We start from the raw sequence: 26977 nt of genomic DNA on the forward strand, positions 1-26977 counted from the left end.
CAAGACTTCAAACATTGATGAATATTGGCCCAGTACTAGTGGGTATTCTCTACTGGCCCAATACTGGTGGGTATTCTCTATGTGCCCATTACTAGTAGGCTTTCTCTATGAGCCCTGTGCTGGTAGGCATTCACTAAGAGTCCAGTACTGATGGACATTCTTTATGGGTCAAGTACTGGTAGGCTTTCTCCACAAACCAAAAGGTGGGTTATGTTCTTACATTCCATAACAGACGACATCAAAACTCAATCTTAGGGATCTTAATTTAAGTTAGATGGCTCAAACATAACTCAATCTTGAGTAGCAGACCATGGGTAATCATAATCGACTGTAATCTATTACATCCTGTGTAATAATGTCTTACTGTTATGTAGACTCCTTGTAAAAAAACACTACTGCTCTCCACCTTGGAGAACTGCTATCATTGGGCTCAGAAAGATAAACACAATCATGACAAAATGTCAGTTTACCTATGTTTGTTTGTTTGTTTTGGGTTTAACGCCGTTTTTCAACAGTATTTCAGTCATGTAACGGCGGGCAGTTAACCTAATCAGTGTTCCTGGGTTCTGTACCAGTACAAACCTGTTCTCCGCAAGTAACTGCCAACTTCCCCACATGAATTATCAGAGGTGCAGTTTACCTGTGTAGTTTTGCCACAACCAGTTTCACCTCTGATAATTGTCACAGGATTATTGTTGATAGCATGGAGGATATGTTCTGTAGATTTCCACACAGGAAGGTGGGAGCGTTCTTCAATCATCTGGAATACAAGTAAAACCATCTCAGTCTGGGCTTTAATCAGCCTATAATGTTTACTGTAGATCAAAAATTTTCACATGAATTTTTTTTTTTTTTTTTTTTGCTAATTTCTCTTATTTGATTAGTCCTTGCAAAACATCACTCCTATATCACTTGAGAACTTGTTTTTTTAATTATTTAAAATTTTGCAAATTTTGGTTATGAAAATAATTCCCATATTCAACACTACAGTCTAACCTGTACTAACAGTCACCGCCAATCAGCGGTCATCTACGTTCAGCAGCCATTTTATGATGCCCCTGACAGATTTTCCTCTATTTTATCACTTTATTTAGTGGCCACCTGCCGTCCGCGGCCAGCGGCCACCGAAATTGCCTCCCAACCGCCGTATTTGACCCCTTTCAGCGGCCATTTTTCTTCCAAAACCAATTATTTTTAGGCAATAATCGCCGAAGATACCCGATTTTTGAGAAGCACCTGATTGCTAAGTTTCGTGTGACTTCACCACAAGAACGACAATATGACATGAGCTTCTCAATTAAAACTGATAACCAAAGGTATAATCCCCTTTTTGTTATGATCAAATGGCCAGTAATTATCGGCAATTAGTGTGTCACCTCGTGTCAGTTGTGTTGTTTACAGTCTGACCTCGGTTAAAGATAATACTCGATAACTAATTAGTAGCATAATATTTGTGATTTTTTATACTTCTGTCATCAAAATACTATTAAATCTATAAGAAATTAAATTTGTTAGAAAAAAATATAAACCACTCTATTTTTTTTTTTTCGGAACGTAACGGCAATCTTAGATTTAGCGTAGACAATAAGCGCTGAAAGTAGCTTCCCTTACCAAAATGGCGAAAATTGTAAACAAACTTGTTTTGAAGTTGGAAAATTGTCTGTAACAATTTGTGTGGTAAAAAACAACGCCGGAGTTTTAGATTGCTAAGAAGACCATTCGTATTGCGAAGGCAAATGCGCGTCATGGTATCCTGGTAAAATAATAATGGAAAACCCAAAAAGAAATGGGCCTAAATGCTAAACTGGTCAGAAGTCTGACAAAAACATATACTGGCTGCACCTACGATCAGCGGTCACCTGGCTTAAGCGGCCAAATTGTCTGCTTCCCTTGGCTGGCTGCTTAAGACAGGTTAGACTGTATGTAGATTACAAAAGCTTGAATGTATGTGTTATAAATCAACATCACTTACTGAACTGAAATTTTTGCTAACAATTACTTAAAAGAAACATGTTCCATTTTTTAAACTGATACAGGTAAAAGTCAAATACTAAGCCATATTATCTATTACATATATACTAGTAATATATTGTATATACAGTATTTTCATAAACTTTGAAGACATTGACATTTCAGAGATAGAAAATTAAGTTTTTTAGGCATGACATTGAATAAGTACCTTCTGTAAGTCAGGATCATTGGCTTTCTGGTTTTCAAGGGAGTTGTAAAGGTCTTCACTGATTCCTTCTAGTGTTGCCTAAAAACAAACAAAAATAACCTGACACTGATTACTGTCAGTTCAGAAAAAAAATTCTACAACCATCATATCATAAATTCATTTTTATCTCACTTGTAATGCAATACTTTTTACTATGAAGAAAATTCAAGGCTTAACAGGTCATCTGCCTTCCACGGAATAAACTTATGTGAATTTATTTGTTTTGTTTTGTTCTTGTTAGGTTTTGAGTCGCATGACACAATTTAGGTCATACAGCAACTTTTCCAGCTTCTGACAGTGGAGGAACACCTTAGGTGTCCCACTACAACACCAAGGTATCAAACACACACTAGTAAAGCGTGTTTTGAAGTTTGCAGTCTTAACTCCACCTCAACCTTTTTGTTCACAAAAATTATATAAGAGACAACTGCCATCACAAAATCTACAGCCTTCTTGTTAACATAATCTGCAACCTTCTTGTTAACACAAATTATAAGAGACAACTGCCATCACACAATCTGCAACCTTCTTGTTAACACAATCTGCAACCTTCTTGCTAACACAAATTATAAGAGACAACTGCCATCACACAATCTGCAACCTTCTTGTTAACACAAATTATAAGAGACAACTGCCATCACACAATCTACAGCCTTCTTGTTAACACAAATTATAAGAGACAACTGCCATCACACAATCTACAGCCTTCTTGTTAACACAATCTGCAACCTTCTTGTTAACACAAACTATAAGAGACAACTGCCATCACACAATCTGCAACCTTCTTGCTTACACAAATTATAAGAGACAACTGCCATCACACAAGCTGCAGCCTTCTTGTTAACACAAATTATAAGAGACAACTGTCATCACACAATTTGCAACCTTCTTGCTAACACAAATTATAAGAGACAACTGCCATCATACAATCTGCAACCTTCTTGCTAACACAAATTATAAGAGACAACTGCCATCACACAATCTGCAACCTTCTTGCTAACACAAATTATAAGAGACAATTGCCATCACACAATCTACAACCTTCTTGTTAACACAAATTATAAGAGACAACTGCCATCACACAATCTACAGCCTTCTTGTTAACACAATCTGCAACATTCTTGTTAACACAAATTATAAGAGAAAACTGCCATCACACAATCTGCAACCTTCTTGCTAACACAAATTATAAGAGACAACTGCCATCACACAATCTGCAGCCTTCTTGTTAACACAAATTATAAGAGACAACTGCCATCACACAATCTGCAGCCTTCTTGCTAACACAAATTATAAGAGACAACTGCCATCACACAATCTGCAACCTTCTTGCTAACACAAATTATAAGAGACAACTGCCATCATACAATCTACAGCATTCTTGTTAACACAATCTGTAGCCTTCTTGTTAACAAAAATTATAAGAGACAACTGCCATCACACAATCTGCAACCTTCTTGCTAACACAAATTATAAGAGACAACTGCCATCACACAATCTGCAGCCTTCTTGTTAAACAAATTATAAGAGACAACTGCCATCACACAATCTGCAGCCTTCTTGTTAACACAAATTATAAGAGACAACTGCCATCACACAATCTGCAACCTTCTTGTTAACACAAATTATAAGAGACAACTGCCATCACACAATCTACAGCCTTCTTGTTAACACAATCTGCAACCTTCTTGCTAACACAAATTATAAGAGACTACTGCCATCACACAATCTGCAGCCTTCTTGTTAACACAAATTATAAGAGACAACTGCCATCACACAATCTACAGCCTTCTTGTTAACACAAATTATAAGAGACAACTGTCATCACACAATCTGCAGCCTTCTTGTTAACACAATCTGCAACCTTCTTGCTAACACAAATTATAAGAGACAACTGCCATCACACAATCTGCAGCCTTCTTGTTAACACAATCTGCAACCTTCAAGCTAACACAAATTATAAGAGACAACTGCCATCACACAATCTACAGCCTTCTTGTTAACACAATCTGCAACCTTCTTGCTAACACAAATTATAAGAGACAACTGCCATCACACAATCTGCAGCCTTCTTGTTAACACAAATTATAAGAGACAACTGCCATCACACAATCTGCAACCTTCTTGTTAACACAAATTATAAGAGACAACTGCCATCACACAATCTGCAACCTTCTTGTTAACACAAATTATAAAAGACAACTGCCATCACACAATCTACAGCCTTCTTGTTAACACAATCTGCAACCTTCTTGTTAACACAAATTATAAGAGACAACTGCCATCACACAATCTGCAGCCTTCTTGCTAACACAATCTGCAACCTTCTTGTTAACACAAATTATAAGAGACAACTGCCATCACACAATCTGCAGCCTTCTTGCTAATACAAACTGCAACCTTCTTGCTAACACAAATTATAAGAGACAACTGCCATCACACAATCTGCAGCCTTCTTGTTAACACAAATTATAAGAGACAACTGCCATCAAACAATCTGCAACCTTCTTGTTAACACAAATTATAAGAGACAACTGCCATCACACAATCTGCAACCTTCTTGTTAACACAAATTATAAGAGACAACTGCCATCACACAATCTGCAACCTTCTTGTTAACACAAATTATAAGAGACAACTGCCATCACACAATCTACAACTTCAGATGCAGAAAAACTATAGTTACTTCATTTCAGGTAAGCTGTTTACATCATTACATTATACCTGCACTGTCATAAACAGCAAGTTTTATTTATGATTTTATGTTTCAGTATCATTACAACATAATTTCATCTAGTTATATTTCAAATATTCAATATACTTACAAAAGCAAGAGGGCCATCATCAATGTTACAGTTACACCATGGGTTCCAGTTCTGTTGTGGCGGGGCCCAGGGTACACTGCCTCCTGGACGTTTGATCCCCGGCTCAAATTCATCCAGCAGAGTCTTGTTGATCAATGACACTGTGCCATCCTGGTTTGGCTCCTGGAAATAAGATTCATATCAGTCTGCATTCTCAGAGGTAGCATCACAGTATAAAATCAAATTATTTTCACATATGTTGCATGTGATTGCATCCTTACATGAACAAAAATAGGGACTAACTTTGTTAAAATAGAAGGCAATGTTATTGAACCTAATGCGTAAACTAACAGTTTAATCTTAAAGGTTTGTGTGAAGTTTCAATCAAATGCTATAACAGGTTTCAGAAATATTAAAAGAAATGTCAATTTTTGGAATTCTTAAAGTGAAAATGGGGAATAATATGTTGAAACAGTTAATAAATTTAGTGGGGGGACCTGACAAGTGAACTTGTCTTACAATCCTACAAACCTATTTCAAGTTTCAAAATGACATCTGTACGGGTTGCAAAGATGGGACATGATGGGAAGAGACAGTGAAGGAATGAGACATGACAAACTAATTCCTATACATTTCCTTCAAATGAAGTTAAGTGAAGATATAATTACTAGTAATATGAACTATGACATCATAGAATTGCAGAAGATACAATTGTTACAGAACAACAGGAGGTATAATTCATACAATTACAGAAATATAGGACCAATTTACAATTTCAGGAGATACGATTTACACCAGTATAGAATTTCAGGAAATGATTTATTCTATTACAGAATCGCTGGTGATATGATTTTCATCATTTTAGAGTTGCAGGTGATGTGATTTATACCATAATAGAAAAAGTGAACGACTGCAATACAGAAGTCCCCTAGCAATAGTTTTAAGACAAAAAATACTTCAAGGGGTTCAAGAGTTACAGAGCGATAACCTTTGACCCCTAAGTGTGACCTAGATCTTGAAGCAAGACATCAAGAATATGTGCTCTGCACGTTGTCTCGTACAATCCTTCAAGCAGTTCAAAAGTTACATAGCGGACACGGAACACACTCATATGACTATTGACCCCTAAGTGTGACCTTGACCTTGAAGCGAGCCATCCAGAACATGTGCTCTGCAAGTTGTCTCAAAGTGGTAAACATTTGTGTCAACTTTCTTTGAAATCCTTCAAGGAAGTCAAGAGTTACAGAGCTGACACGAAACACACTCAATATGACCTTTGACCTCTAAGTGTGAACTTGACCTTGAAGCGAGCCATCCAGAACATGCACTCTGCACGTTGTCCAGATGTGGTGAACATTTGTGTCAAGTTTCTTTGAAGGCCTTCTTTGAAATCCTTCAAGGGGTTCAAGAGTTACAGAGTGGACAAGAAATTGCTAATGGATGGACAGACAGACAGACACTGGGGGTATAACATGGTGTGTAACAAAATTATCTGACCACGAAAAAGGAGAACAATTTTTTTCTGTAACATAATTTGACTGTTTTGTGGAAAGTTGCTTTAATACAATTTTGAAGAGAATACCCACTGGAATTTTGGCATCAATGTGCCACATCTGAAGAGTTTCATCCAACTTCTGTACAATCTCTGGTGCTACAGCAACTTCATATGGTTCAATCTGTAATGTATAACCTATACATCAATAAGATTTGAAAACCTTTCCTTTTAATAGGTAAGTAACTTTAAATTAATTTAGTAGTTGAACTTTAAACACAAGCATTACACAGTTGTAAAAATAATGTAAATGACAGGACTGATGTTGTTTAAAGCCACTTCAAAATAATATGTCAGTTTGTTAATCATGCTTTTAAAACATAATCACGCCTTAATTTCTTCCTTAGATCAACTTCTCTCCCATATAACTTCTATGTAACTTCTATACATAAAGAGAAAAAATATTGAATTTACTGTGGTCAAATCATCCTATAAAGCATTTGCCTTGCTCAAAAACCAAGTGTGTAACTTAAAACATTAAAGTGCTCTCTACAGATACTGTTACACAATTTTGTCTGGAAGTTCTCCAGAACCATTTAATGTTAAAGTGGCAGTTTACAGTGGCTGTTAAGGCAATTAAGACCATAATGTTACAAAATGGGATTAAAGTTTGAAAGACTCTTGACTGACCCTGTCTGCCTCTTTCTTTTTCACTTGACCAGTGTAGGCCTCAATCACTCCTCTATGGTATAACTGTCTCACCAGAGACAAGGCACATGACTTGGACGCTACTTGCTTATTGGAGCCGTGCTCTCTTGCAGTAATATCTAAACAGAAAATCCAATGTAAAAAACTTCATGAGAGTGACATGTTTTAAGAACAAGTGAATATAAGCTAAAGTGGATCATTGCAAATAATAGTCCTTCATAAAACAAAGCCAAGAGTTTTAACTTACATGACCCAGTGTCAAACTTGACCTAGGGATCATCAAAACAAACGTTCTGACCAAGTTTCATAAAGATTGGTTCACAACTATTGCCTCTAGATTGTTAACAAGTTTTTCCTTTGATTTGACCAGGTGACCTAGTATCTGACCCCACATGACCCAGATTCGAACTTGCCTAGAGGTCATCATCACAAACATGTTGACCAATTCTCATGAGTTTCAAACTTAAACCGTGGACTCTTAGAGTGTTAACAAGATTTTCCTTTGATCTGGTCTACTGACCTAGTTTTAGACCTCAGATGACCCAGTTTCAAACTTGTTCTAGAGATCATCACGACAAACATTCTGACTAAGTTTCATAAAGATTGGGTCACAAATGTGGCCTCTAGAGTGTTAACAAGGCAAATGTTAGCAGACGCCGCTGGACAATGACTGGTCATTACAGCTCACCTTGAGCACTTTGTGCTCTGGTGAGCTAAAAATTAGAAGAACAGTTACCCAGTTTCAAACTTGACCTTGAGATCATCAAGACAAACATTCTGGCGAAATTTCATAAAGACTGGGTTACAACTGTGGCCTCAAGAGTGTTAACAAGCTTTTCCTTTGATTTGACCAGGTGACCTAGTTTTTGACCCCATATGACCCAGATTCGAACTTAACCTAGAGGTCATCAAGACAAACATTGACCAATTCTCACGAGTTCCGAACTTAAACTGTGGACTCTAAATAAAGATTTTCCTTTGATCTGGCCTACTGACCTAGTTTTTGACCCCACATGACCCAGTCTCGAACTTGACCTAGTGTTAACAAGGCGGATGATGCCAGACAATGACTGGTCACAGGGGTTTTTTTTACGACTGGGGGAAGGGGCCCCAGCCTGTCATTGGGGGAAAAGAGCGTGCGACGGCAGTTTTGGGGGATTTTTTTCTCTCGGGAGGGGGGAATTTACAATTATACATAATAAACACTTTAAACTATGTTTTTATTACATATTCCTGCAACTTTTAGCAACTATACACACTGTCACTTAGCAATAGATGGACTTGCACTGATGTTCACTTATCATTGTAACAAGATGGGTGGGGAGAGTTGGAATGCTCAATTTAGCCCTATACAAGAAAGAAATCATTGAATGTTTAAAGGTCACATGCTTTTATTCACAAAAAATGCTTCAAAATAAGAGTTGCTTTTGCAGGAGTCATCATTTTATTATTAAATGCATACTTTTGTTGGCTTTTTATTTCGATTGTACTAGAAAATCTTGTAAGAAAGGATAAAGAAGTCCGAAAATCATGATCGTGAAAACATGTGACAAATATGAAAAAAACGAAAGCAAACATTTAAAATTCTTGATAAAATACCCGTTTTAAATTACATCTTTTCACCAGAACTATTCCATACTTATAATATCTGATTATTTAAAACATTTATATTTTATTTTGTCCTAGCAAAATACCTCGGCAAAGATAATAAATTTGCATAACGGCCGACCGGCTTATTTAATCGAATCAAGCACACAAAATAATTACTTTAAATTGGCAACACATATTACACAATATAGCATAAGCTGTTACCGCTAACTAACATGAGGTACAAACACGATAATCTGACGCTGCATTGTTTATCAATCAACTATTACATACTGATGATAACCACGTGTCAGTCGGCGCGTGGCGTGATTGACATCTGTCAGTAGCTAATTAACATACTACGCTCCGCCTACTGCCATACTTACGCTGGTGTCGACAAACAGTATTGAAGTTCACTGGGATTTTAATTGACAAGCGGCAGAGCTTTCAAACTCGTTACGCATCAAAGAGTATCACCGCGAGACAAGCAGACGCACACGGCATATTATGTGCGGGTCAGATACGAGCTTTTATCGATTTTCGCGGATCAAAATCGAACCTCGGGTCCACTGAACCCTCTTCTAACATTTTTCTACTATTTCTAAAGGTTTTCACACCCATTGAAAATTGTGAAAGACCGTCTGCAATTGTAAACGGGTCCGATATTCGGTACTACTAAAGAAAAATCGCTTGGAGTAATCTCCCTTGCTTTGTTTATGATTTCGGAGGGGGGAATTTCGGACGTAGGGGAATTTCGGACTGCGGTAGGGGAAATCCTTGGCTGTGGGACGAGGCCGATTTTCGGCTTCTGCTATAGAATAAAAAAAAAAACCCTGGGTCACAATAACTTATTCACTTTGTGCTCTGGTGAGCTAAAAATTAGAACAGTTCGGTGAAATCATTTATTATCATGGAAATGAAATTTTGCAGATTTACTGAACCATGAAATTAGTCCTCAACATTTATTTTCAATTTCAGTTGTACTGAAACATGGGTTTGATTTTCGTTTCCTATCTGTATACCCCGAGATCCCGAAAATAAGCCGATTTTGAAAATAAGCCGGCCTCGAAAATAAGCCACCATTTCACTACAGGCAAAAAGGGCTCATAAATAAGCCACACTCAAAAATAAGCCGTCCAGTTTCTCGTATCGGTAATAGTATCAATGACTTTGTTAGGACACCATATGAGACACCAAAAGTTACCAACGTGTACATAGCAGATTTATTTCCACATATAATAGCAATCAAACATACTTTGGAATGAAAACACCTAAAACAATGCAGGTTGTGCTGATATTTAAAACCCTGGACAAATTAAAACTTTTAAAGCAAAACAAAATTCCTGCCTCAAACACTTCTTGTCACGTCAGTAATTCTACTAATTAACATGACCGGTCTTTATAACACAATGCTGCGTTTATCACCTATTGTGTAAGTTACTCATACCAGTTGGCAGATTAAATCATAGGTGCGTTTGTTTTTTAGGCTAGACAAAACTTTTTAATGGGTAATTATCTGTTAGCATCGGATTATTTTCATTAAGAAATTGTGATAAATTGTAACAACTGGCAAGTCAGATGTATAAGTATTTATCAACGTCGATGTTTTACTAAATAGCAAACTATATGACATCCGTATCTTCAGTATTTCGAAAATACTCGAAAATACTATCGGTTTTTAAACCGTTACTGAATGTATGTACTCAAAAGTTTGCCAGACTCAAAAATAAGCCGGTCTCGATAATAAGCCACCAAATCCTTACGAAAATTTAAAATAAGCCGCGGCTTTTTTTCGGGATTTCAGGGTATATCCAAACATACGACATTCAATCCTCAACCCTTACCTTGCTAAATTTCTATAATGAATGTGTCCATCTTTCAATTTGGACAGTCCCATTAACTGTGAAAAGGGGTGCTTGCCAAAAAGATACTGACTGAATGGCGAACAGTGTAGCATGCTGATCATGATCTACACTGTTTGCAAAGACATTATCAGTCTTGTCCAGCATGATAAGGGTTAACTTGCACTAAGCTGCTCTATAGGTATTTGCTCTTCAAAAATGTTGTTGATATAAGTTAAACTATAATCTATTTCTAACATTTCCAAAATAGACTGTCCCAAGACTGCATGTTAGAAAACTGCTAATTATTATGTTTGATACCAGTCGAAGAATTTTCATACATGTATACTGTGACAATACTTACAAGTTTTCAGTCTGTTCACAAAGAATTTCATCTCGGCAATAAAACTCCTGTAAAAATCATAACAATATGTTACATCTTTTCTCACTTTTCATATGGAAGATAAAATCTTAAAATGTGACTAAAGCCTGAAAACCAAACACTTGTTAATTTCAACGATGTCAGATTCCACATCAATTAAGAGTTTCTTATAAAACTTCGAGATAATTTACAAGAGAATGCCAAATCATAAATTAGGTAACGGTTTAAAATGAAATCCAAACAAACCTTTGTCTTTGGAGAATTTTTCTTAATGTACAGGTTTCCACATATATTTATAAATTCACTCGTTACCATCACTAAGTGACACAAACTGACAATTGGAAAATAGCTTTAACCTTAACCCTGATAAATTTCTAAAATGGACTGGTCTATCATTCAATCATTCAATTTGGGCAGTACCATTTATTATTCGACGGGGTGTGCACTGAAAATTAACTGACTGAAAACACACATTAACCTCAATTATATCAGACTACCAGCATTTTGCTCTAAATTTACAATCATTTATTTGTTTTGAAAAAAAAATCTATTTATTTCAAACTCCTCACTCTTGTGAGGCTTGAGAAAGTCAACAGCTCAAAATTTGATACTCCTGTACCACTAATACACTGACATTGTATAGATTCAAAGGCTTTCAGCTTTATTACCACCATGACTTGCTAGAGCTGCTGTGTACAAGTCTACAAGAATTGCTGATAACTGTCCCTGGAATAATAAGATCTGAATGTCTAATCAGAAGCCCTTAAAATGACCAAGCTTGGCAACGAACTTTGATGATCGGCAATCATCTTTTCCCCTATACTAAAACTAACTTTGGCTGATATTTAAATTGACACAACATAACAGGATATAATTTATCAGCAAAAAGACAAGCCTTCTTAAGCTTATATAACCTTTAAAATTCTTACACAAATGCAGCATCAGTTTTACCATATTCTTACCTTCCAATTACCTGTAAGAACCATAGTCATCAAGAGTACACCACAGGGGAGACAACCTGTACACCATCAAAGGGGAGATAACTTGTACAACTTCCCTCATGTCTGGATGACAGTTCCCAGCTGCTAGGAATCAAACAACTTTACTGTACATATATACATGCTCTTGAAATTTTTAAACAAGGAAACAGCCCAGACTTTGTGACTTGGGTCTGCTTCCTCAGTATAAAACTGGGAACCAAAATGCACCATTTTATTTTGTTGCTGTTTACCATCTCATTTAAATGTACTGAATTTGGATACTAGTCTGAAATACCTAGCACCAGAATTGTTGTTTCTAATAAGCACAATTTTGAAAATATCCAGTGGCACCACTGAATCTGTACATGGTTTCAAAACTCATGTTTAAATACATGACTTAAATACAATGAGCTCATTCAGATATTCTGAGACAATTTTTATCAGTGAGCATGTGTATGATATACAGATGATCAGTACCATAAGAAAATATGACAGACTTTTAAGAAAACTGGTTTGTCCATCACTTATTTGGTGTTAACCACCAAGTCAGCAATGTCTAAACAGATGTATTCAATCGATGCAATTACTGTAAACATAATATCATGAACAAATAGTTCACAAAGCTTCTCCATAGGGAAGTGGTTATTTCATAGTTTCACATTAAAATATACAGATCCTCTCATTTGACTGTTTTTTGGTCACTTCAAATATCCAATTTACCAAGAAATTCCTATGCAGATGTAGTTCTCTTGAATGTACAACCTAAATGTTTTCCATGTTTCTTTTCTCGTTTTTTTCCCAAAGAAAACTATTTCAGTTAAGTAACAGAAGAGTTCCTAGTTTTCTAACAATCTATCTATTTATGTATTTCAAACACTTAAAACATATCTTTATAAAATGTAGATACTCATTAAATCTAGTCAAGGGCCTGACAAATCTATTCATACTGTCGTAAATATCATTAAAAACTGATGAGTACAAACTGCAACAAGACGAGTGACAATTCAAAGCAGATCACCCCGCAGGGCAACTTTATTTAAAACAATTTGTTAAGCCATGTTGTCCAAACTTGTACCCTCCATGCAATGAAAAAGACACGGACACAAAATTACTTTATCCAAGAATGATGTCTTTCAAAAATCTGTTGTGAAGTACATTTTGCTTTGCTGAAGAGCCTGACTCACAACTTGAGCCCTGACCCCCAAGACAATAAGCCCGACTCAGAATGCAGCGTTGTTTAGTTACTTTAGAAATAACCAAAACAGATGCTGCAATTTTGAGACTTGTTTAACAACTGAGCTAGTTTGGACAATGAGAGCAATCTAAGCACGACTGTTCTGTGTCTCCAAATGAGAGGTTCTGAATTCTTTAACATGCACCACTTGTGCTGAAGCAATTCCTTTTAAAAGTCTGTCATTCTGTTCAAGCACTGATCAACAAACAACACATTTTTCACTATCAGAATGTGAAAATAATGTTGTTTTGCTGTTGTTTGATACCTCAGGTCATACAAATAAAAAGTTTGGTTCTCTACAGCTTTGAACATGATTCAAATACAAAAACAAACATCACCATCTTTACATTACTTTCTATACTACATCCCATGATTATTTCTATATCACTGATACCCATCTCTCCCACCCCCACCCAATAAGCTTTCTGTGTAAATCGAAATTTATCTTTCCAAAGTTTGTCACTAAAGCTACATTTCCTTACATACTGTCCCATCTCTGAACAATCTATTTTACAATCCATAACTCTTTTAAAAATATCGAGGGCTGAGTTCGAAACTATTGTATCTTGTTCTTTTTTTATATACAGTTACAATAGTTTCGCGCTAAGCCCACGATATATGCCTCGAAAAACCAACAAACTGTGCTCAAGATTACAAAACTCAGTTTGGGAACCAGTCTCACAGCTCTAACATGTGGTTGGTTGATTCTGAACTCTGTCTCGAAACTGACCAATATCCCATGTTTGCATTTTTAGACTGGTCTCCAAACTCAGTGTAATAATCAATGCTTATAAACAATACATGTGATGAAACCAACATCAGAGCAGAGCAGGTAGCCTTTCACTTCCCAAAACACCTGATATAGAGAACCAAACATTTATTTTAAAGACCTTTCCATTACCAATCAACCAGAGACTGAATAACAAAACTATATAAGACTGCACATTTTTTTCCCCCTGGAAAAAACATCATTTTTTTTATGTTCAAGTCAAACCATCTGGTGCATGTTGTCAAAATTTCACGAAGATACAAAGCAGAAGATTTGAGTTGATTTATTTGTCCGAGAACTATGTTTGAAGTACTTTGGGGCTATTATTTCAGTCTCTGGATATTTTCTAATTTTCTATTTGTAAAAGTAGCAACAGCTATAAATAAACCAAGCTATTGCTTCTTTTACTTATATTGATGAATGTTTTCTGGCAAATATATACAATGTACTTTAATCACTATATAGAATAGTACCGTACCATACTTACATCTTTAGTTTTAACCAGCTGACTAAATTTTGTCTTTCTTGTTTAACCAACAGTATTTCATGAAGTAATTGTTACGTAAACATGAACCAACAACATTAATTGAAGCACAATTTCCTTTATAATAACTTTCTTCTGTCTTTTTCACAGGTTTGTTTTTTACCATTTTAGCAAAATCATTTAGAAATACTGAACATTCAAATAGAGAGATATTCTGAGGCCTTTTCATTTTATTAGGAAGATTTTACTATCATTTAATTACAAAACACTTGTAAATATGCAAACGGTCTATAAAATTCCATTTAATCATATTCCAACTGTCTATTTTAAATAACTGATGTATTCAATCAACTTAAGGTTTAAATAAAACCATTATTGTGATAAAAAAGTAAAATATTAATATATTTTTGCCAGTGTATAAGATGTCAAGTGAAATGGCAAGGGCATATGTAAATAAATATGCAATCAAACCATTTCTAATTAATGACAAATGGTGCGATAACATGTTATAACAAGAGCTGTCTCCGTAGGATGACACATGCCCCCGATGGCACTTTGAATGAATAGTTATGGCCGATGTTAAGAGTTTTGGACCTTTGACCTACGGAGCTGGGTCTTGCGCGCGACACATCGTCTTACTGTGTCACACATTCATGCATAGTTATTTTAAAATCCATGCATGAATGACAAAGATATGGACCGGACATGCCCATCAATGCACTATCATGAAAAATGATCTTTAACGTCTAAGTGTGACCTTGACCTTTGAGCTACGGACCTGGGTCTTGCGCACTGCACGTCGTCTTACTGTGGTACACATTCATGCCAAGTTATTTGAAAATCCATCCATCGATGACAAAGATATGGACCGCACACGCCCATCAATGCACTATCCTTTAACGTCTAAGTGTGACCTTGACCTTTGAGCTACGGACCTGGGTCTTGCGCACTGCACGTCGTCTTACTGTGGTACACATTCATGCCAAGTTATTTGAAAATCCATCCATTGATGACAAAGATATGGACCGGACACGCCCATCAATGCACTATCCTTTAACGTCTAAGTGTGACCTTGACCTTTGAGCTACGGACCTGGGTCTTGCGCACTGCACGTCGTCTTACTGTGGTACACATTCATGCCAAGTTATTTGAAAATCCATCCATCGATGACAAAGATATGGACCGGACACGAAAATTGCGGACGGACCGACAGACTGACAGACCGACAGACCGACGGACAGACAGACGGTTCAAAAACTATATGCCTCCCTTCAGGGGCATAAAAATAATAAAAAAAAACATTATGGCCATGCAAAACAATACAACATTTTCCCTTGATGACTATGGTTCTTCTGTTTCCATGGCTACAGCTTGTAAAGTATTTCTGTCCATTTTATTTGCTCTGCAGAAAGCAATACAACTAGTACATCCGTACTCTAAAATGGAAGGACATAACATCAGAAGTTCAAATATACCTTTTCAGTTCGGCACCATATATCAAACTGCTGTATAAGTATGCACCAATACTAATAGTCATCACCTACTACTAACTTGTGCATACATAATAAGCAATCCACCACCATACATTTATCTAGTCTGTTTTTGTCTACACTATAAGAGATACCTCCAGGCATCTTGGGCAAGTAAACCTGCCCACTACCCAAGCTCTTTGTGTCTGCTACCAAAATCTAATAAAAATAGTCTTAGCTTGTAACTTTCAAACTTATTGTGCAATCAGTTAACCCTGACCAAATAACCATGCCCCAAGCCTAGCTACTTCAGTCTGTTCCAACCATCTTGTATTAGTACTCTGACCCTGCCCTACTAACCCCTCACCTTCAACCATCTTGTAAAATACTACCCTATCCTCATTATACCTTAATTCCTCCTTTTCAAATTTGGTTCTCTTTTATACATGCACACCTTACCTCCATATACTCTGTATAAAGCTAGAATCACACTGCCCCGGCTTGGCTTGCGGATGAGTTCCAGATTCCCATCACCGGATTGCTCCAGATGTGTAAGAAAAATATGGGTTTTGCGAATAATGCAATCGTAACAAAACCTTAATTAACCTTATTAGAACTGGAATAAAACTGTAATAACAGTGATTTTCTTCCGGACTGTTACGATCTTTTAGGAGCTGTTACGATTTTTTCAGAACTCTTACGGATACTATATTATCCATGGCAAAATTTTGTGCATGTTCAAAACTTTACACCCTTGCCCCAGATTTCTAAACGGATATACCAGATGACTTACGAATGAGTTAGGAGTTCTACAGAAGCGGTACGGATGCTATCCATAACTCATCCAAAAGCCCATCCCGGGCCGTGTGATTCTAGCTTAAATATCTGTACCCACCTCTACAGTACTCTCAGTCTTATCTGCTTCACATTTTTGTACAAGATAGTGAACACTTTCCAAGCCTTCCTGCAATGATCTAGCCAAACTACATTGTACAAAAACCTTTCAATATATAAATTCAACTCTTCCCCATCTAACTGTCAAGAGTCTGATAATGTTTTGAACAAACATCCTACTCTACCCCCACCCCACTCTGCCCCCAACCCCACTTCACTTTCTATCTTTCTATTATGTCTTTGTCCAACAACTTTGTGCAAATTTCCTAATGACACCCCCACACCCTACCTGTTATGGTCTGGTCCAACCATCTTGTATGAGTAATCTGTCTGTATTTTATTGGTCTGTAAGAACTGATGTAGACGGGATTTTGCATTTTCCAGTGTCCAATTACCATGGATATCAGCATTAAAATCTACATCCTCTGACTGTAATATCAAATAGGTAACAGATGAAACACAAAACAAAGCATCCAATGCTGTTCACAATTTTACTTAATGGAAAGTAAATACCAATACACTGTATGTATATGTAAAAATGAGCTTCATGTAATAAATCGTGAAATCCATAAAGTGTATCATATACTGAAAATCTGATATTACTAGAAACACTAAGAAGGTATTATTATTCAATTTTGTTTGTTGGGATTTGACTTCACAGATTGGTGCTACAATGAAATCAATGAAAATGTTCTAGTGAAAAATACTGTGAAACCATTTAAAACTGTAAGCATAAAACTGGCCTAAAGAGCTAATTTACGGGACATAAATATGTGGATTTAAAAATTCAAACATAAAATAAACAGGATTTGTCTTTTTCATTGGGACTTGATTTCTTTAACTGAAACAACCACAGAAAAACCAGAAACAGACCACTATGGATAACTACGGCTTTACAGTAATTTAATGCTAAAATTAGATAGAATTTTGCATACCTCTTCCAGCTGTCTTTTCATTGCTATTTTCTCCATGTAGCTGAGTGGTGGGCCTCTTTCATATGGTGGTAGATCTCTCTGGGGGACATCATTAAAGGATGTTCCTTCCTGGGTCTCTAACTTCAGGTGAGGGGCCTGAACACCAGGAAGTTGAGAAAAGCCTGAGCTGCTATCTTCATCCCCACCTCCCATTTCTGATGGTTGCTAAAAATAGACATTGAAATTTCAAAACAAAAGCCTAAATGCATACTAACTAAACCAGGGTCAGATAAACTGTCAATAATTATCACTTGCCGAGGAAAAATATGCTGTTTGGAGAATAACATTTAGGAAAAACCATAAATGTTTTACCTGACAAAGATTTTGAAAAAGATCCTTGGGTAACAAAAGATATACGAACTAAACTAATTCAACAACAAAATCAATTCATATGTACTCTGCTAATACTTTGAAATTCTGGAGCAAAAGAAACACTGGACTGTGAAAATATAAAATGTGGAATAAAAAATCATTCCTTAGTTTTAGATAGTTCCTGCTTTTTAGACCTTGTTATTTTGAATGCTATTTCTATCCACAAGCTTTTCAGGGCTATCAGTTCAAAAAAAAGTTAACTTCAGATAAACTTTTCCTTACCATTCCAGGGACCTCACTCTGTTTGATGTGTCCTAGCCTCACCAGGTAGTTCACCATATCACGTGCTGAGTTTGCCTGGGCATCTTTCTTATTGGTGGAATTACCCACACCTAGATAGTCAAACCCAGCTACCTGCACCTGTAACAGAAAACAGACATAGACCAACTGACTATTAGTCCTAGACCTAAGAATATAAAGTTATACACTGACCACTCGAAGTCACAAGGGGATAAGCAAAATGCTAAGGCTCCAAACAAACAAAATATAATGAAAACAGCCGAGGATCACATGAACTGCTTGAGTGCCCCCCCCCCCCCCCCCCCCACTCTGTGTTTGACCAATCAATGCTCCAGCAAGCAGTAACAGGGTATTTTCAGTTTATCTTAATAAAGGAAAACAAGGCTTTTGGACTCTAAATAGTAAATTATTCAACTTCTTTTAATATTAAGTAGGTTGATCATTTTACCAGTAATAAAATTTCTCTCAAGAAAAGAGATTAGTTAATTTACCTGTCAAATATGTCCATAAGTTTGTACCACACATGTTTATGATTCAATTCTATTTACGGAAAGAAACCGATACACCCAAACTTAATTTGTAATAAACAGGAATTTTGGCAATATAATATTAAAAGTAATATTGCATGGGCCATCTAGCATTTCTTCTACATACAAACGTAAATTTTATGGCGGTGAAAAATAGAACAGGAAAGATGAGAAACAGCTACAGACAGGCTTATGTTACTGTCAAAATGAATAAAATGCTCTGTCAGTTATATTTAGTTAAAAACTGTTGAATGAACTGTTATAGTGAAAATAAATTATGTTGAAACTTTGAGATTTGTTCTTGCGTTATTCTACACAGTGTAAAGAGAAAATGCAACCCCAGTCATCTATAATTTTCAACAGGACCGTTTTTCTTTATTAGTTTTGGATTGTCAATAAAACAAGTGAAATTGGAAATATAAAGTCCTAATCTGGTATTTCAAACATTTAAAACATATGTTTATAAAATGTAGATACTCATAAAATGGAACACAAATATGAAGCTTTCTTCATTTCTAAACTAGGGTGACAGCATTCTTCTAACACCTACAAACAAGAGGACTATGATGGTCCTGAATCGCTCACCTCTTCCCACATGACCCAGTTTTGAGTATGACGTCGTTTTTTCTATTATTTGACATAGTGACCTAGTTTTTGAGCTCATGTGACCCAGTTTTGAACTTGACCTAGATATTATCAAGATAAAAATTCTGACCAATTCTCATGAAGATCCATTGAAAAATATGGTCTCTAGAGAGGTCACAAGGTTTTTCTATTATCTGACCTATCGACCTAGTTTTCGAAGGTACGTGACCCTGTTTTGAACTTTACCTAGATATCATCAAGGTGAACATTCTCACTAATTTTCATGAAGATCTCATGAAAAATATGGCCTCTAGAGAGGTCACAAAGTTTTTCTATTTTTATACCTACTGGCCTTGTTTTTGACCACACGTGACACAGTTTCGAAACTGACCTAGATATCATCAAGGTGAACATTCAGATCAATTTTCATGAAGATCCATTGAAAAATATGGCCTCTAGAGAGGTCAAAAGATTTTTCTAATTTTAGACCTACTGACCTAGTTTTGACCACAGTTGACCCAGTTTCAAACTTGACCTAGATATCATCAAGATGAACATTCAGACCAACTTTCATACAGATCCCATGAAAAGTATGGCCTCTAGAGAGGTCACAAGGTTTTTTTATTATTTGCCCTACTGACCTAGTTTTTTAAGGCACATGACCCAGTTTCAAACTTGACCTAGATATCATCAAGGTGAACATTCTGACCAATTTTCATGAAGATCCATTCAAGGGTATGGCCTCTAGAGATGTCACAAGGTTTTTCTATTTCAAGATCTACCGACCTAGTTTTTGATCGCAGTTGACCCAGTTACAAACCTGACCTATATATCACCAAGATAAACATTCAGACCAACTTTCATACAGATCCCATTAAAAATATGGCCTCTAGAGAGGTCACAACGTTTTTTCATTATTTGACCTACTGACCTACTTTTTGACGGCACGTGACCCACTTTCGAACTTGACCTAGTTATCATCAAGATGAACATTCTACCAATTTTTATGGAGATCCATTCACAAGTATGGCCTCTAGAGAGGCCACAAGGTTTTTCTATTTTTAGACCTACTGACCTAGTTTTTGACCGCACATGACCCTGTTTCGAACTTGACCTAGACATCATCAAGATGAACATTCAGACCAACTTTCATACAGATCCCATGAAAAATATGGCCTTTAGAGAGGTCACAAGGTTTTTCTATTATTTGACCTACTGACCTAGTTTTTGAAGGCACGTGACCCACTTTCGAACTTGACCTAGATATCACCAAGATGAACATTCAGACCAACTTTCATACAGATCCCATGAAAAATATGGCCTCTAGAGAGGTCACAAGGTTTTTCTATTATTTGACCTACTGACCTAGTTTTTGATGGCATGTGACCCACTTTCGAACTTGACCTAGATATCATCAAGGTGAACATTCTGACTAATTTTCATGAAGATCTCATGAAATATATGGCCTCTAGAGAGGTCACAAGGTTTTTCTATTTTTAGACCTACTGACCTAGTTTTTGACCGCACGTGACCCAGTTTTGAACTTGACCTAGATAGAGAGGTCACAAGGTTTTTCTATTATTTGACCTACTGACCTAGTTTTTGAAGGCACGTGACCCAGTTTCGAACTTGACCTAGATATCATCAAGGTGAACGTTCTGACCAATTTTCATGAAGATCTTGTGAAATATATGGCCTCTAGAGAGGTCACAAGGTTTTTCTATTTTTAGACCTAGTGACCTAATTTTTGACCGCACGTGACCCAGTTTCGAACTTGACCTAGATATCATCAAGGTGAACATTCTGACCAATTTTTATGAAGATCTTGTGAAATATATGGCCTCTAGAGAGGTCACAAGGTTTTTCTATTTTTAGACCTACTGACCTAGTTTTTGATGGCATGTGACCCAGTTTCGAACTTGACCTAGATATCATCAAGATGAACATTCTGACCAACTTTCATAAAGATCCCACGAAAAATGTGACCTCTAGAGTGGTCACAAGCAAAAGTTTACGGACGGACGCACGCTGGGACGACGGACGCTGCGTGATCACAAAAGCTCACCTTGTCACTATGTGACAGGTGAGCTAAAAATGGCGTCCAATACTACAGTAATAATTTGTAGGAGGCAGTGCAACAACATTCCTTTTCAATCTGTGGCATTTTTTCTCTTTAAAACTTCTTTTCATGAGACAATGTTTACTGTATGCAAGTAAATTCATATCTGTAAGTATAAACTGCCTGACAACATGATAGTTGATACAGCTGTAAAACCCAGGCTTTATGTCAACCTTGTGTATAATGTATCACATCCTGCTACTTTATATGTCAAAATCACACAATGACTTACCTCACATTTGAACCTTGGTCTGTGTTTGGCACCTGTCTGACTGAACTCATAAGTTGGTGTCACCTTATTCTTGCCGCACCAAGCATACAAGAACTGCTTTATATCTGTCATGGTAAAGAAGGTTGTCTATAGGGGAGTTCTGAAAAATATGAAATAACAATAATGGGTGGGGGGGGGGGGGTTTAAAGGAAAAAAAACAACAAAAAAACACATGTCTTCCATCATCCCATTCTCTGAATCATAGATAAGTCCGGTCTGAAGCAAATGTTCATACAATTACAAAGAAAGAAAAACTGAAAATTATGAATGGTGCTGTATTAGACTTTAACCTTTAGCCTGTTGGCAGCAACTGATTCTGCAGACCAAGATCAGCCTGCACGTCCATGTACTATTTTTGTAGGCAGAACAGTGTATTATACATAATTCTGGATAGAAGTGCAGAAGTGTATTACACATAATTCTGGATACCAGTGCAAAACAGTGTATTATATGTAATTCTGGATTCCAATGCAGAACAGTGTGTTATAGGCAATTCTGGATACTAGTGCAGGACAGTGTACTATCTAATCTCTTTGACAACAATTTGGAGATTATACTCTTGAACTTTTAGATCACTTTTCTGCATAGTCAAACTTAAAGGAATATGGCATTGTAACTTTGTTAAGTGAGTAACTCTCATCCATGGTAATATCTACATGTGCCAGACTTTTCCTATACAAAAGTACCAAAAATTTATTGAGATAAGAGATGAAAGGAATGTAAGACAGATAGGTTGAACATAGTCCCTATCCGTGACTCTAGTTACCTCCCCCGACCATCCGTCTATTCTCATGTGCTTGTTCCTTCATGAACACCCGGAATAAAGTTTGCTGAACAAATTGAGCACATCTTTAAACTGTGCTAAATGCTGTAAGTTCATGCATATATTTGATAGCTGTTTTTCTTTGGGTATTATACGGAACATGTCAAATAACATTTCTGTTCACAAGATAGAAGTATTACCTACAGCAAATTAAAATATTTCTTTCATTTTTATACTGAGAAGAATTTATGTTCGCCTGTTTTCGGACATGGCCAAGTTGGACAATATATCAGACCAAAGAAGTATAAAATACATAGAAGGCAACAGGCTGTAATCTCGCGTGATCACGCGTCCAAGCGAGATTCGGCGTTATCTTAGTGAAGCGAGCATGGAGTTGCAATTTGTACCTTTAAAACTACATGTAAAATACATGTTAGCTTCTAAAACAACATTTGTTTAATATGAAATAGTCTTAAGCACAAAATACACATTTCTTACTTTAAAAAAAGCGTGGTCATACGGTGATAATTAATAACTGACAGTGTGATATCTTTCGCATACAAAATGGCGCGTGGAAAACTTCCGGTAACGAGATCTCGTCTGCAGACGCGGGATGTTGGCGAGATTAATGCTCTATCTGCCTTTCAAGTTGCCGATCTATTTATTTTTATAACTCTTTGATCAGACTGAACTGAATTACGTCACAAGTTGGACTAAATTGACTGGTATGCTTGTCCTACACACAGGGTGGCACATCAGTATTTAAACTTTATTGAAATGCATTAGGTAACAACTATGGTGCAAACTGTTCTCTTTAACGAATAAATTTGTTATAAAAAGTGAACCGGTCATCGGAATATTGTACCTCCGAGGCTCTGTCCTCACACAAAATGCAAATTATGCTTCATAATTTCTACTGATCTGTCAGTCTCATAGTAATAAACATGCCACCCTACCAACAAACACGTCAGATGCAGCAGTTTACATCTTGAGCGGCTACCTCCCTGTAGAAGCGCAAGTCCACAAAAAGGCATTAATTTTGTTTAATGGCGTATGTAGACAAAGTGAGGAGTCGGTTGAAAAGCGTTAAGCCAGGCGTCAGCTCAGCATTAAATCAGTCAAGAGTGCGAGCTGGTTTACCGAGGTAAAGAAAATATTTTGGAAATACGATCTTGGGGACCCAGAAGAATTATTGAACAATCCGGTTAAGAAGTCAAAATGGAAAAGAACTGTTAATACTAAAGTAAATAAAGTCTGGGCACATGAAATTCAAGAAGTAGCAAAATCAACAAAAACTCTGAAACATATGAATTGTAGAGAAATGGAGCCAAATAAACCACATCCACTAGTACAAATACCAACAAAATCGGCATACGATGCAAACAGAATTCCGGTAAAACTGAAAGTAATGTGTGGAGTCTATATCTTACAGACAAATCGTGCAGTTTTTAATCAAAATAAAATAAATGACATCTGTGCTTAGATGCCTCAGAGACACTCGAACATTTCATTCTCCACTGTGGTGTCCTATCTGCGACGCGTAAACCAATCATTAGTGAGATAAAGTATGAAATGTTGCAGCTTGATTATTATAACTGGGAAGAATCTACCGATTATGACAAAATTAACATTATTATAGACTGTACACACACATGTAGAATGTGGATTAAGAAGTATAATCAAAGGCTGAAGGCTGATCGGTAATGATGATTACTGGAAGTATATTACCAGTTTCAGTTTTTTGTTTTTCTAATTCTAACACAGTCGTTTTACAAAATTATCGGATACGATTACTTTCTCAGTTTTAACAATATATTTCAAATGTGATGATACGAAGACATTTAGTAGCAATTGGCAGTATCTGACATTGAAGTTTACGGTTAAATTACCTCTTATTTAAATCTTTTCATAAAAAAGTTGTTTCATTTCGTGAAAGCAGCCAAACATAGACGATCTACTTTCGATTTCAAAAACTACAAGAAAATACAATTTAATGTTTCGCCGATTTGTTTATTTCTCGAAAAATAAGAATTAAAATCATTTTTAATATCAGTAGTAACTAAACAAACCAGTAAGAGCTTCTTCTTCCGATAATTTATCCGTTTACTGACTGCAAAATCAACCCACGCAAAGTTTATAGAAATCATACGATGCATGTTTACGTTCAATGTGGGAGAATTACAATCTGACTTAAGTACTTGATCTTCTAAACGAAGATCTGAGAACGACCCATTCACATTCGTCTTCTGTATATTTTGGATTTCCAGTATTGCTATTTTATTTTATCCAATCAGACGACTTGTTCGAATGTCAAAGAGTAAGAAAAATGTGCAGTCATTCCAGGGCTCGAACCCGGGACCCCTCGCTTATGAAGCAAGTAGCCTATCGACTGAGCTAGCCAGCTATCTGATACATTACGACATAAGAATTGTAAATATCAAAAGTCAAGGCTACATGTAGATTTGCAAGATGTTGTAAGTTAGGCTCTGATTGGCTAGCGAAAGGGTCGTCAGAACGAGGCTATGAATAGGTCGTTCTCAGATCCTATGCGTAGCGTTATAGGAGATGTACTTTAGTCAGATTGGGAGAATTAAGACTGATCGGCTATGTTACCTAACGCAACCAGACGATTCAGATTTTGTTTTTAAAAAAGCATTGTGGGCGTTGCTGTAATTTTATATACATTTTTATACGCTTAGAAATTATTAGACATGCGTATTTGCATTATTTCTATACGTATTTTACGCTAATACATCTTATCTGGAGCCCTGTGGAACTATTTTTTGTCTTTCGCTGAATGTTACCCAAGCTTTGTAAGCCTGCGCAATTCTTAAAATGCACATTTATGCTTAATGAGTTACATTCGAGTATTGCACAATTACAAGTCATAAATATGACAGATTACATCTTATATTGGTCATAGCAAAGGGAATTGACACAACTTAACTTCATTCATGCAGTGAACTGTTTGAAGTTTGAGAAATCTAATGGAACTACATCCCTTCATGTGTTATTCGGTCCATTTAGAGAATCGCTGAACAGCAAGGACTCGTCAAAAGGCTTTCAGCCTTCAGCCGACTCAAAAACCATTTTGAAAAGCTCTCAGATCTAGAATTCCAATGCAGATGTCTGTTGTTCAATCTTCATAGTGTGATAATATATCTTTTAAAGTTATTTTAAATTCACCAGCGCCTACACATAATCTTCATTATTTTGAGTGAGTGTAGTATTAAGAAGAAGAAGAAGATGAACGTTATAGACATTTAAAAACAGTTATTAATCTGGCAGAAAGCCTTAATCATGATAATGGGTACCAAACTGCATCAGCCTAGTCATCTAATGTAAGACGATTTTTCAATCATAATAGACAGTTGGACATATTTTGTTTATGTTAATTCGTGGTTGTGGAACGATTTAGACACGAAAAGTGGTTCGTCTATAGTATAAAGGCGGTGAAGACACGGAGATAACAGATAACAGAAGATAACAGAATAGCTTTTCTACAAAGTGAAACATGTGAATTCTTCAATAATACCTTTAAATAACCCAATCTTTGTAATAAAAGAAAATCAGCAATTTTAGTCTTGGAGTTGTTTCCCTTTATTAGAACTGGATTTTAACCCAAAGTGGTACAAATGTCAAAAAGATCACTGTCTTATTCACCTGAAACAGTACACACTTAGTAAATGTGAAGAACATTACTTCTGTAAATAAGAATATCGTAGTACTTGAAAGTACAAATTCAGAAAAGGGTCAAAATAAGTGCCGACAAACATATCCTTCTCGTTTATATATTCATCCAATAATTCAATTTATTTGAAAAAACATGGCTCGTTAAGAGCCGTTTACAGCATGTGACAAATATATAACAAACATTTAGTGAAAAATAATCACTATAACAGAAACGTATTAAAATACGATTTTAGACTGAATGTAAAATTCGACTGGTTTAACAATACCATTTTAGCTAGAATGTAATTTTGACCAAAACATTAAATTAATTTTAAATAGCTTAATATAGGAGATCAAGACAGACGCAGATGCCGCCAAACTTCAGAAGGATCTCCATGCCCTCGAAGAATGGGAAGCAAAATGGCAGATGAATTTCCATCACGAGAAGTGCCAAGTGATTCATGTATGTACCCATAAGAGGTACCGAAGACACCATACCTACATGCTGCATAGACTTACACTAGAGGCTGTTGGCAGCGCCAAGTACCTAGGGGTTAAGTTTAGTGAAGACTTCACTAGGAAGATACATGTT

At 36.4% G+C, this 26977-nt stretch overlaps 1 protein-coding gene across 3 annotated transcripts in view; it reads right to left on the reverse strand.

Moving 5' to 3' along the window:
* The window catches only part of LOC123546037 (ATP-dependent RNA helicase A protein-like), a 67973-nt gene extending 41639 nt beyond the window's left edge, over positions 1-26334 (reverse strand). Inside the window, exons 1-11 of one of the 3 annotated variants that reach the window (XM_053524513.1) lie at positions 26249-26334; positions 21912-22050; positions 18431-18568; positions 17798-18001; positions 17152-17291; positions 11015-11061; positions 7205-7341; positions 6609-6698; positions 5044-5205; positions 2180-2257; positions 641-760 (exon numbers count right to left, since the gene is read on the reverse strand). In XM_053524513.1, the coding sequence (XP_053380488.1) occupies positions 641-760; positions 2180-2257; positions 5044-5205; positions 6609-6698; positions 7205-7341; positions 11015-11061; positions 17152-17291; positions 17798-18001; positions 18431-18568; positions 21912-22022 (1227 nt within the window). In that variant the 5' untranslated portion in view covers positions 22023-22050; positions 26249-26334. Of the gene's footprint in view, positions 1-640; positions 761-2179; positions 2258-5043; positions 5206-6608; positions 6699-7204; positions 7342-11014; positions 11062-11994; positions 15856-17151; positions 17292-17797; positions 18002-18430; positions 18569-21911; positions 22051-26248 lie in introns of those variants that run through there. The other 2 variants (XM_053524514.1, XM_053524515.1) reach the window with 2 other exon arrangements.
* Positions 26335-26977: the final 643 nt, after the last annotated feature.

Source organism: Mercenaria mercenaria, chromosome 15 (assembly GCF_021730395.1).
Source record: "Mercenaria mercenaria strain notata chromosome 15, MADL_Memer_1, whole genome shotgun sequence".
Lineage (NCBI taxonomy): Eukaryota > Metazoa > Mollusca > Bivalvia > Venerida > Veneridae > Mercenaria > Mercenaria mercenaria.